General features: G+C 42.8%; 1 protein-coding gene across 1 annotated transcript; it reads left to right on the plus strand.

The window, feature by feature from the left end:
* The first annotated feature begins 3347 nt into the window (after window positions 1–3347).
* LOC121400600 lies at window positions 3348–4975 on the plus strand. The gene is made up of 2 exons (XM_041584009.1): window positions 3348–3473; window positions 3538–4975. Exons 1-2 carry the CDS (start codon window positions 3433–3435, stop codon window positions 4847–4849), a joined length of 1353 nt encoding a protein of 450 aa, XP_041439943.1. The 5' UTR covers window positions 3348–3432; the 3' UTR covers window positions 4850–4975.
* The last annotated feature ends 8542 nt before the right edge of the window (window positions 4976–13517 follow it).

Consider the following 13517-nt stretch of genomic DNA (forward strand, 5'->3'; position numbering starts at 1 on the left):
TAATAAACCCAATAGGCTGGTTTTGCTTCCAATAAGGATTAATTATATCTTAGTTGGGATCAAGTACAAGCTACAGTTTTATTTAAAAATTTGGATAAAATTGAGTCTATGGGAGACAGCCATTCCGTAATTCGGAGCTTTCTGGATAGCGGGTTTCCGGATAAGGGATCCTATACCTGTATGTAAATATTAAAACAAAAAATATAGAAATAATTGCATACATTTCTTTAAGGGACCCCTCTGATTTAAATAATATATTATACTTTGTGTTAAGCCATTTATTGATCAGACAACAAAATAGGCTATTTTCTTTGTATTTTAGAAGACATAAAAGAGGACCAGTCATTATGCTATTCTGCAACTCTCTTTCTTCTCAATGTAAAAAACTATCCCTTCCCCAGAACATAGACCACATCGACCCTCTATCAATGGGTAATAGTGGAGTAATACGAGGTGCCCAGTCTGCTTCTTTGGACAGCAAAATGCTCTGTGGTATCGGTTACAATGCCATATTATTATTTGCAGAGCTTTCAACCTCGGGGGCCTTGAGACGTGTGCAGCGAAGTGCTGGAAAAATTTGACTGAAGTGATATGTGCATGTGCAAATGATCATCTGAAGTCATTGGAACTTTATCCACACATGTGTAAATGCTTCCTTATGGAATCCAAGCACAACGTGGAATTTAAATAGAGAATTCAGTAGAGTGACAGGAGACTAGTGGAAGGGGGCTTAAATTGGGTAACTCCAAAAAGGGAGGGGGGGTTAACAGCATATGAGATTGCATATTTTTATCTTGCTTCATAGAAATTACGATTATCAGGACACAAAGATATGTCTGCTCTACAGTATAGAGTTTTTAATTAGAAGGTTTTTGCCATGAGGCTATTTTAGAATATAATGGAGGTTATGTAATAAAAGGCACTAACAGGCCAAATTATCAGTGCTTTTAACAATGTTTTTTCAAACCATGATAACAAAATAATTTAACTAAATAAGCTTGATAAAAAGTACCTTAAAAAGTATGTGCACCCTGTTCACTTTTATTCATATGACTTTGGTATGTTGAATAACATAAGTAGGCAGTGTTGAACTAGGGTGGTCACCCTCCCCCCATCCATCTTCAGCCCCCCCTCCTCCATCCAACTCCCCCCCTGCCCCCGACCTGTGCATACCTGCTTTCTTCTATTGGTTTGGGCGGGGAGAGGTCAGGGAGCAAAGAGTGTCAACAGGGGGGAGCGGATCTGAGTCAGCAGGGCCCACTGGGTTTTTTCCTGGTGTACCGCGAGCCCAGTCCGACCCTGGGCAGAATATTAGTGCTGTCACCCCCACTATTTTTCATGATTTATCAGATTTTGGGCTTAATCCCTGGTCTCCTGTAACTCCTAAGCATTCCCCTGTTTTCTAGTGATTTTCCATGATTTTGTATGATTTTTGGGCAAAAAATCAAATGTGCACAAGCGCAACACAGAATCTGATAGTTTGTGTGCATGTGCGTGACGTCACTTCTGCAACAGAAAATTTTTCAGATCACGAAAACACAAGATAGATGTTCAAACAGCTCTGGGGTAACATCTTTGTACAGTAAGTGCAGTTAGACTGGAGTTCCAGAAAAGCAAACTGAGGGTAAATACATGGCAAATTGCACCTATCTTTCAATACTTTGCCCTTAAAGTAAACGGCCTCCAGAATCTTTATGAGAGGTGTGGAAAAAGCAAGTGCTGGTCCCTGAGACAAAATCTTCAGAGGGGCGCTGCCTGCACAAGATTCTCCTATCCACATAAAACTTCAGCTGCCTTCTCCGTTCCCCTCCCACTTGTACACGCAGCTGCGCACGTACATTTAAAGACAATGCTTTTTTCCCCTAATAAAACATAATTCTAAGGCACTTTGCAGTGTGCATTCATTACAATTCTATTCAGTCACTTTTTACTGCTGCACTCAGGAAGTCGCAGGGCCCCGTACAACAAAATTTCCTGGGCCCCCTTGGCTGCGCCCACCACAAGCCCCACCTACAGGTCCGCCCTCCCCACCACACAGTAAAAAAACAAAAAAAATATCGATGGCTAGGGTTCCCACATTTTAATAAAAAATAAAAAGATATTGGTGGTCAGGGCCCCCCATTAAAAAACATTTGTGGCCAGGGCCCCTCCATTAAAAAATATTGGTGGCTAGGACCCCACATGAGAAAAAAAAATTGGTGGCCAAGGCCACATTATAAGAAAATTGGTGTCCAGGGCCCCTTAAACGTCCATGCCTTCCCGAAGTCAGCAGCTCTCAGAAAGATGGGGGGCCCAGCTAATCAAGTAAGTGTGGTGTGGCCGGGCCCCCCTTACCCTCGGGGGGCCCCTACAACTCTCCCCCCTGTCCCCCCCCTGATGGCTGCCCTGATGCAAGGCCAGATGTGGTGTTTTTGCGGCATTTTTACATTGCATTTTTAAAAAAGAACAGCCAGGCGTACTGAAACCGTCAACATGCGTTTTTCAGCACATAGGATTCTTTTCCCAACATGCACTTCTCATTGTTTTCATTGTTCTCATTGAGAATTTGGACGCCATATTTAAAATACGCTGTGTATTTACACAAAGTGTGGTTTCAAACGTGCAGATCCCATAGAGTCTATTGATTTGGTAGTTTCTTGACGTATTGGTGTTTCTGCTCTAAAATGCCAATACTGGCGTCTTGTGGCGGATTTCAGCTTGCAAGCGCCCTGTGTGAAATGCCATAGTGCGTTTTCCATTAGTTTCAGTGGTAGTGCAGTTTATGCGTATTTACGCCTGCCTGTTCTTTTTTAAAAACGCCACGTCTGGCCTTGCCCTAAGAGACCTGTCTTGCTGGAGGAGACTGGCTTTTCCAACATTGTTTAAAAAGTAACAACCAGGAGTTTAGCAAATGCTGCTTTCAATAGCAATTAAATTTACAAATAACTTTCCTGTCCTTCCGCATGGCAGTAGGCACTAATGGGTTAACTCCCTCGCACAGCGGAAGTACAGGAACCAATAAACCTAATTCCCAACCCCCTTACCCCATCTCTTTTTTTCCTGTCCTCGCATCAGGAAGGATTCCCCTGTGCCGGTGTGGTTCCTCTCTGCCTCACCGAAGCGACCGGTTCACATATAGCCGGTGGAGCCTGGTAGCTGGGCTTTTAGAACGCGGTAAGACGCGGGGTGTGCAGTAAGGCGTTCTGAGTGCAGTAAGTCGGATCCCGCGGTAAGACACTGTGTAGACTCTTGATGATGTCATCTCTAGGCGCCCTTGGCTCTTAAAGCGCCCATTACCTGTTGTACAGCAGGAGCAGGTTTTGTTTGCAGTACATGCAGCAGGAGCCGGTTGCTGGTTGGGAGAGCCTGATTGTAAGCAGTGTTGCAGGCCTACCGGTTGGGGACCTAGGTGAACTGTACAGCTACTTATATTTACTCCTCTTTTTTCAGAGCATGAGTTCTAGGAGCCGGAGATCCCGGTCATCCTCTAGGGGGTAAGTGTATCAGAGAGATGTGTGGTGACTCCTATGTGATGGTAACAAACTCGTTTCTTTGTAGGTCACCTAGAAGGAGGAGTCATCATTCAAGGAAGGCGGTGGAAAAAGAGTGTTCAATATGTGATAATCCAGCGATGCATAACAAAAAAGTATGCCTAATGTGCTGGGAATCTATGTCTGGCAAAAGAGCAGATGATCAATGGAGTGCTATGAGAGACTGGTTTAAGGAGTCTATGTCTAAATCACTGGAGGACCTAGTAGGAACTGTGACAGCTAATGTGATACAGAAAGTGGGTCCCAGTGCCCCAGTAATGGGGAAAGAGAGCCGTGATCCTAAGGTGCCTGCGGAGTGTGAAGCACGTCAGCAGGGGGCAGCAAGGTGTAGCCTTTCGGCTACTTCAGAGGAGGAAGAGGAGCTAATTGTATTGGATGAAGATTCCTCGTTTGATTTGGATCTAATAGAACCTCTAGTAAAAGCTGTCCGGAAAGTATTGGAACTAGAGGACACTGAACAAGAGAAAAAGCAGGACAGAATGTTTAAATCATCAGGAAAGAAAGATCTGGTATTTCCAGTCCACGATGTACTGAAAGATATTATTAAGGAAGAGTGGGCAGTACCAGATAAAAAGTACTCAGAACCTAGACACATGAAGAAGATGTACCCGTATGCGGAGGGGGATGTGAGTCGGTGGACCAACCCCCCCAAAGTGGATGCTGCCATCACAAGGGTGGCTCGTAAGACCACATTGCCAGTGGATGAGGGGGTTTCCTTGAAGGATCCTGTAGAAAGGAGACAGGATACAGTGCTGAGGAAGGCCTATTCAGTTTCGGGGCTACTCTGCAAGCCAGCGGTAGCAGTCACGTGTGTGGCAAAGGCATCCAAAATCTGGCTGCAAGAGATAGAAACTGAGCTGCAGCTTGCTGGAGACAAAGACAAGGTGGGTCACCTAGTGGGTGATATAAAGGTGGCTATTGATTTCATCACGGACGCATCATTGGAGGTGCTGAAATTGGCAGCCAGAAATATGGGGTATGCAGTGGCAGCTAGGAGGATGCTGTGGCTAAAACATTGGCAAGCAGATACCCCTTCCAAGTTCAATCTGTGTGCGCTCCCTTTCGAGGGGGAGTTGCTGTTTGGGCCAAAACTTGACAGTATTATTTCTAAGGCTTCGGCGGGCAAGAGCTCCTTTTTGCCGCAAGAAAGGCGTGTGAGACGTCAGCCAGTCCGTGCAGGCTGGGCGGACAGAATGCCGTTTAAGGATGCCAAGACCTATAGGCCTGGAAAGCAATTTGATAGGCAGCCCTTTTGGAGAAATCGCGGGCAAAATCAGCTCAAAAAAGAGTTCAAGCAGGGAAAGCCTAAATCGTTCTGACGGTGTTCAGGCCCAGCTGCCGCCAGTAGGGGGAAGACTACTTCAATTCCAGGCAGTCTGGGGGAAAACTACGATGGACAGTTGGGTCCGGGAAGTGGTATCCTTAGGTTACCACTTGGAGTTTTCGAAAAAACCAAACAGAAGTTTTTTTGTGGAATCAAAGGTTCCGAAAACGCTGGAAGCTCATCGAGCAATGAATCACATTTTATTAGATCTGTTGGAAAAGGAAGTAATTTTAACAGTGCCGGAAAGCCAGAAGGGACAAGGTATCTATTCTCCGATCTTCCTCAGGAAAAAGGCGTCGGGGGAGTTCCGAGCTATCTTAGATCTCAGAGGATTAAATTCGTTCCTGAAGGTAAAGTCATTCAAAATGGAGACATTGAGTATTATTTCGCAGAACCTACGGGTAAACGATTGGCTAGCAAAGATAGATTTGCGAGATGCATATCTTCATGTCCCTATTCTCTTAAGTCACCAGAGATTCCTCAGGTTCTCGGTAAGGGGGGAGCATTTTCAATACCGAGCACTTCCCTTTGGGCTAGCGTCTTCACCGAGAACCTTTTCAAAAGTTCTGGCTCCAGTCATAGCCGCCCTACGCCTGCAGGGCATACAGATCTTCACCTATTTGGACGACCTGCTGATAAAGGCCTCAAACGAACAACTGCTGAACCAGCAGGTCCAGGTGACCATTACGGTTCTAGAGGAACATGGATGGTTAATAAATTTCCAAAAGTCACAACTGGTCCCGTCACAACGGATGGAGTTCTTGGGGGTTCTAGTGGATACCAAGCAGTCGCGACTATATCTTCCCCCAGGCAAAGTGGAAGACATTATTCGAAGAGTGCAGAGTGTTATCAAATTTCCTTATACCACGGCTCTGATCTGTCAAGAGATAATAGGGAAACTGGTAGCTACGAAGGATGCCGTCAGGTGGGCAATGATTCATCTTCGACAGCTCCAGTTCGGGTTTCTTCAACAGTGGAAAAGAGTTACTCAGTCTCAAATCATTATTCTGTCACGACAAACAGTGAAGAGCCTGGAGTGGTGGCTAAATCCGTTCAATCTTTCTCAGGGCAAGCCAATAGATTGCTCATCGTGGCAGATGGTCACGACGGATGCCAGCAGCCTTGGATGGGGGGCTCATACGGCATGTGTATCAGCACAAGGCATATGGCCACCGGAGGCAGTAACGTGGTCCTCGAACTTCAGGGAACTGAAAGCGGTGTTGCAGGCGCTAGTGAGCTTCAAAAGTCAGCTCAAAGGGACAGCAGTCCTCATTCAGTCAGACAATATAACAACGGTAAAATATATAAAGAAACAAGGAGGGACTCACAGCAGGAAATTGTTGAGTCTGACTTTGGAGATTTTCGAATGGGCAGAGAACAATCTCCTCGACTTGTCAGCAACTTATATTCCTGGTCGTCAGAATATTCTGGCAGATCTGTTGAGTCGGAGGACACTCCACCCAGGGGAGTGGGAGTTGTCGCAGGGGAGTTTCCAAACGTTGGTGAATCGTTGGGGCCTCCCTCAGATAGACCTCATGGCTACATCCAGGAACAGGAAGGTGAGACTGTTCTGCTCCTGGTACCCGGAGAGGCAAGCATTGTGTCAGGATGCTTTCAGTCTGAAGTGGATGTTCAAACTGGCATACATTTTTCCGCCGATCCCGATCATATCAAGGGTATTGAACAAAATTCAGAAAGACAAAGCTACAGTTATAGCAGTAGTGCCATGGTGGCCGAGAAGGCCTTGGTTTGCCCGGTTGTGGGAAATGGCATTGGACAATCCAGTCAAGCTACCCTATCACCAGGGTTCGCTATGCCAAGGCAAAATATTCCACCCAAACCCACAAAAATGGGCTTTGACGGGGTGGCTTTTGAGCGGAAAGAGCTGACAGAGCTTGGGCTCGCAGAAATGACTATTGACACACTGTTGGCAGCTAGAAAGCCATCAACAGAGAATACCTACCATAGAATTTGGGAAAGATTCAGGGAATGGTGTACATTGTCAGGAGATTCATTTACATCACCAACCGAGTCGGCAGTAGTAAATTTTCTGCAGTCAGGCTTAGAGAAGAATCTCAGCTTGGCTACCCTGAAAGTGCAAGTGTCAGCCTTGTCAGCATTGACGAAAGTCAAATGGGCGGAGTATCCATTAGTGACCCGCTTTATTCAAGGAGTCAAACATCTGAAACCGCAAGTGAGACCAATTTTGCCATCATGGGATTTGAATTTGGTTCTTCAGTCTCTCATGACGGAACCATTTGAGCCTCTGGAGTCAATTAGCTTGGACCTCCTGTCAATGAAGACTGCTTTCTTGATAGCGGTAACGTCAGCACGGAGAGTGGGGGAGATACAAGCATTGCTGAGGAAAGAACCATATCTGAAAATGTTACATGATAAAGTAACGTTAAGGCTACCAGAGAAATTCCTCCCGAAAGTGGTATCCTCCTTTCATGCTAGTAAGGAGATTGTGCTGCCGGCTTTCTTCCCTAACCCCGCTACGGAAGAAGAAGTAAACTGGCATAAACTGGATTTGGTGAGGTGTTTGTCAATATACTTGCGAAGAACCGAGGCATTCAAGAGGTGTGATAGTCTCTTTTTGCTATTTAAAGGATCTTCTATGGGCCATCAAGCTTCTAAGCGTGTGATTGCAAGCTGGATAAAAGCTTGTATCAAGAAGGCGTATTTACTCAAAGCTATGCAGGCTCCCCATGTTAAGGCTCACTCCACTAGAGCGGTGGCTGCGTCCTGGACGTTCGAGGCTCAAGCTACGCCGGAAGAAATTTGCAGTGCAGCTGCATGGTCCTCTATATCTACTTTTGTTCGTTGTTATAAGCTTGATGTTTGTTCCGTAAACAAAGCTGGTTTCGGGCTTAAAGTCCTCTCTTCAGTTCAATTTAATAAATGATTTTCCCGCCCAAAGTCTGTACTGCTTAGTTAATTCCCATTAGTGCCTACTGCCATGCGGAAGGACAGGAAAATGGAAAATTCTATCATACTTACCGTAATTTTCCTTTCCTGGACTGAAGCATGGCAGTAGGCACGACCCACCCCTTCAGTACCTGAGCTCGGACAGGGAAAGAGATGGGGTAAGGGGGTTGGGAATTAGGTTTATTGGTTCCTGTACTTCCGCTGTGCGAGGGAGTTAACCCATTAGTGCCTACTGCCATGCTTCAGTCCAGGAAAGGAAAATTACGGTAAGTATGATAGAATTTTCCATTTTTGAAGCATTAAAGTTTTACTAAATTCATATTGCTTTTATATATATATAGCTTTTATTAGGCAAGAGATCATTTTTTGGGTTGACATTGGATTTTGGTGCTATAGATGAAGCCAACTCCACAACCCAGGTCCCCCTTTTGCCGCTCTATAGTTACTCCACTGTCTATCACCTAGCTAGCACCACTACTAGAGATAGCGAACCCTATTCTAATATATAATTTCCATAATCTTTTATTCTTTTTGTTCTCTATCCTTGATTCCTTCATCCAAAAAGTTAGCAAGGTAAAAAGAGTTTACTTAACCTTCAGTAGCAATCTGTAACTCCTGAGGTTGGTACCTATTATAAGTATTTTTTTTTTTTAAGGCTGAACTTCACGGGCGTCTTTCGTCGGATTGTCTCGCCATGACAAAATGCAGACGACAAGTCTGAGCCTTCAAAATATAATGAGACTGAACGAAAAGTCGCAGGTAAAAACTACATTACACATGCAGAAAGCTTATCGTGTGTATTTTTCTCCTGCGACTTTTAATTCAGTTCCATTATATTTTGACACCTGTGACTACATCCAACTTTGTTACTGCGAGACGATCCGACGAAAGACACCCATAGAGTTCAACCCTTAGGTATATACACTTCTTAGATAAAAGATTATACCCAGTAGTATAACTAGGAAAAAATCTTCAGAGGGGCCCGGTGCACGCTGATTGCCATCCTCCCGCCCACTCCCTGCTCTGACTTGCGCCCCCCCCCTTCCCTGCTGCAGGTAAGAGAGCGGCTGGGGAGGAGGGGGTTTTCTATTAGCTATAGAGGAAGCACAGGGGCGCGCCGCCAATGAGGCGAGCTGAGACGCTCGCCTCAGGCGGCAACGCCGGAGCGGTTTCCAGGGGCGGCAAAAAGCCGCTCCTGCACCTTTAAGAGCCGAATTTCCGGTTTTTAAACCAGAAATTCGGCTTTACGAATGCGAGAGAGCGCAATTGCGCTCTCCGCATTAGTGTTCCTGCCTCCCCTCCCGACAGGTAAGTCGGCGAGGGGGGGGCGGCACTAAGGTACGAATCGGCGCTGAGGAAGCAGACCCCACAGTTTGGGCCCCCCTGCGACTGCAGGGTCTGCTTCCTCTATAGTTATTCCACTGATTTTACTGTTCTAGAATGAAAGTAAGTCCTGTATGGATCAGGAGTAAACTTCCGTGTGCCAGTTATACAGCATATATAGAAAGTAACCAGCAGGTGGCAGCTTAGAACAATTTAAAAGATTTTGACTACAGAAGCTATTTTGAATAAAACAAAACCATAATGTCATAAATTAATAGTAATAGCACTTGTTTATTAACAATTTACAGGCTACAGCATGGAAACTGAAACCAATGGAACTGTTTTACCTGGGATTTAGCTGTCTTGTGTTAGAATATTGTATTCTTAAAGGGGAACTATCTCGAAAAAAAAAATAATATTAGCTTCATCATACCAAAATAAGATTTTTTTCTAAATATAACCAATAAAAAATTCTGAACTGAAAAATTAAAGTTTCTTTTCACTATCCCCCCTCAGTTTCTGTCTCCATTCTCTATTTATGCAGGAGTTGGGAGTCTGATTTTGAATATATCTTTTAGGGGGGCTCATTTTGCCTAGATGTATTAGAGCTCACTCTATTAAAATAACCAGAAATCCTGTCCCTCTAAATGCAGAATTTGTGCCTAAGTCAGTTATTTTGTTAGAATTTGTTTGTCCTGGAATCAGTTATTTGAGTGAGCTCTAATACAGCTGCTAGGAAAGGGAGACCCCCTATAAGACATATTGGATCGAAATGTCAATTCATATCTGACACAAACTCCTGCATGAAGAGAGAATGAAGAGAAACAGATGCTGAGAGAGGGATAGTGAAGAGTAACTTGATTATTTCAGAAATGGCACAGAATTTTTAACTGATTGTATTTAGAAAGTTTCTTATTTCAGTATGAAGATTAAATTACATTTTTTTTTTCGTGATAGTTCCCCTTGGCAGATGTGGAGATTTGTCACCTGTGGTTAAATCTGCGCTAATGTGGGTGAGAAATGTCACAAAAATTGTTGGTGGAAAAATATATGGCTTTGTTTTCTATAAAGGCTGGAGTGACTGGATGTCTGACATAACTGAACAGAACTTCAAGCTTTTCAGCTCTCTAACACTGAGTTAGTCTGTGACTTGAAGGGGGGGACATAACTGTTTAGTGAGTTTGCAATTGATCCTCAGCATTCATCTCAGATTCGAAAGCAAACAATTTTAGCCCATGTGGCCCCCTCAAGTCACTGATTGGTTACTGCCTGGTAACCAATCAGTGGAAACCAAGAGAGCTGCAAAGCAGGAAGTAGTGTTCTGGCTATTATGTCAGGCATTCAGTCACTCCAGCCTTAATACATGACATTTTTGGCTAACTAACTATATTAGAAACATTTTTTATTTTGACTGCCTTTTTTCTTAATTTTTACACTGAACAATTCCTTTAACTGTGAGCAGCAAATCTCTCTGTCTGCCATAACCCTGAGGGCTCTTAAAAACAAGGTTTTTTATGTGTCTGAAATAGGTTTGACCACACTGAAATAGTAAGTTTAGGTAGGACAATCCAGAAACAAATGCCCAAAAGGTGCAGGGCTTAGTAGAAAATGGATGGGAGTTTGGGTGGAAAAGATCAAGGGTGTGGCCTTAATTGTCAAGCTTTTGGAAGGGAACCCTGCTCAACAGGAATGAGGCAGTAAGCTTTTCGAATGAGCCACAACCAGAAAAAATTTACACAACAGATACACAATACTAATAAACAATTATATCCCCCCTCACCAAAAAAAAAAAGGTTATACCTCTCAAACTATGTAAGGTTGGATGCACAATGGTGCTGGCAAATGTGACTTTTGTAGAAAGCCCACATAATGTCAAATTGCAGGTAGCAGTTGCCTATATAAGCAGCAAACAAATCTTAAGTTTGTACTAATATAAATCATCTTAGCTGCTGCTTCTTTTTCTTCAACCTTTTTTTAAATTTTTTTTTAAGACCTAGATCATGGGTTAGGAGTTAGAGAAGAGATGGGCAGCACTCCAAGATAGGATAAAAAAGCCTTTATTCACATACAGCAGGGCAGCATAGCAACGTTTCGAGCCTCGCACGGCTCTTTGTCAAGCTAGCATATCATTATACAAAGTCTCCTTTATATACACCAACATCATAGCACCCTCTAGGGGCTGCATCTAGGGGGTTAGGAGTTCCCTGCACAACACAAGGATCTACTTTATATAACTATTCACTAATAAAATATGACATTGTTACATAAGTAAATGTGATTGTTAAAGCCAATTTACCTTAAAGTAACACCAAAAAATTAAAGTGTCTTAAAGGGGTTGTTCACCTTCAAACACTTTTTCCAGTTTAGTTGCTTTCATATACTTCACCAGAAATAAAGAGGTTTTTGCAATCACTTTCTATTTGCAATCGTTTTTCTAAAACTGGAGTGTAAAATTTAATGTTTAACCTTCTGAAGCAGCCTGGGGGGGGTCGCCCACTTTGTAACTGTTCTAAATTGATACATTTAGTTGATACATTTTTTATGAGTTTCAATAAAGGCAGCTCTTAGAATGTAGCCACTTGTAACGGTTCAGAATCTGCTCCTGAATTACTGAGCTGCTAGACTGAGACACCAGAGACAGGAACATTAAACTTTAAACTTCAATTTTGGAAACATTATAAAAAAAAAAAAGGTAAACAATTCTGGTGATTAAAAACAACAACTGAAAACACGTTTTGAAGGTTAACAACCCCTTTAAAGTAATGAAAATATAATATGCTATTGTCCTGTGCTGGTAAAACTGGGGTGTTTGCTTCAGAAACACAACTATAGTTTATATAAATAAGCTGCTGTGTAGCCATGGGGGCAGCCAATCAAAGCTGAAAAAGGAGAAAAGGTACAGGATACACAGCAGAAAACAGATAAGCTCTATAGTATACAATGTGATTCTTCAGAACTTATCTGTATCTACTGTGTATCCTGTGCTTGAATGGCTGCCCCCATGGCTACACAGCAGATTGTTTATATAAACTATAGCAGTGTTTCTAAAATGAACACACGTTTTACCAATGCAGAGTAGCAGTAAATTATATAGTCATTCCTTTTAAAACTTTCATTTTTTGGTGTTACTGTTCCTTTAAGCTAATGCAACACAGGCCTGATTCTCAGCGCAAGGATTGATTATTGGCATGCATTTATCCACAGGCCCTGAATCAGCCCTGTGTGACATTAGCCGAAGTCATGTCACAAAAGACATTTTCTCCACCCAGCGTATTTACGCCAAGGGGGAAAATGCTGATCTGCTTTCTTCTGCCCTGAAATCACTGTGAATTAAAGGAAACCCATACCCCCAAATGAATACTTGAGCAACAGATAGTTTTTATCATATTAAGTGGCATATTACAGAATCTTATCAAACTGTAATATATATTTAAGTAAATATTGCCATTTTACATCTCTTGCCTTGAACCACCATTTTGTGATGGTCTCTGAGCATGTAACAGGAAGAAGTGTGGAAGCAAGACAGAACTGTCATGTGATCTAACAAGTATAGTTTGTTTGGTATGTTTGTGTGCACCATGAGTCATACGATCCCACGGGGCTGCCCTTATATTTTAAAATGGCAATTTTCTATTTAGGATTACCCAATGGCACATACTACTACAAAAAGTATATTATTAAAATGGTTTATTTACATGAAGCAGGGTTTTACATATGAACCGTGTTATGCAATATATTTTATAGAGACCTACATTGTTTGAGGGGTATAGTTTTTCCTTTAACAGGCCTGTTAGTGCACAGAAGAGGTGGGTTTTGGCATGAAAATGCATACACTAAAGTTTCCACATCCTGCCCAGTCAGTGTACTAACAAGCCAATGTTGACACAAACTTTGAATTTAAAATACTTAGTTAATGGATTCCAATTTAAACCAGCATTAAAAGGGAGAGTATAACCTTAATCCAATTTAAACCAGCATTAAAAGGGAGAGTATAACCTTAAATCACCTTTGCTGAACATTAACACAATAAATAGGATTCTTGTTGAAATTACTTTCTATTGCCATTATAAAGTACAAAGTTCGCTGACCTTACGGCTCCCCACCCTTCATTTTTAAACAGGGCAACTTGTTCAGAGCTTCCCTATGTACCTTTAAACAAACCCTTCACCCTCCTATAAGCAGCAACCTTTGACCAGTTCATTATCAGGGGCTACTCAGTCGAATTCGAATCAGCTCCTTTGAAATTCTGTGGGATCAGGAAATGACAGGAAGTGCTAAAGTAAAACTGGATTCAAATTCTTGTTTTGTGTCAGAAATAACAGTAACCATAGATATTTCTTAATTAAAACAAACAAAAATAAATAGGCAAACAGTATGTAAAGAACATACCCTATGCACTACGCTCAGGTTGA

Source organism: Xenopus laevis, chromosome 2S (assembly GCF_017654675.1).
Source record: "Xenopus laevis strain J_2021 chromosome 2S, Xenopus_laevis_v10.1, whole genome shotgun sequence".
NCBI lineage: Eukaryota > Metazoa > Chordata > Amphibia > Anura > Pipidae > Xenopus > Xenopus laevis.

What these genes read in the sequence shown, in the direction of transcription:
- LOC121400600 (XM_041584009.1), top strand. Translation starts at nt 3,433, where the DNA reads ATGAGTTCTAGGAGCCGGAGATCCCGGTCATCCTCTAGGGG. An exon ending in TCCCGGTCATCCTCTAGGGG is followed by an intron (nt 3,474 to 3,537) that starts GTAAGTGTATCA and finishes GTTTCTTTGTAG; the next exon opens with GTCACCTAGAAGGAGGAGTC.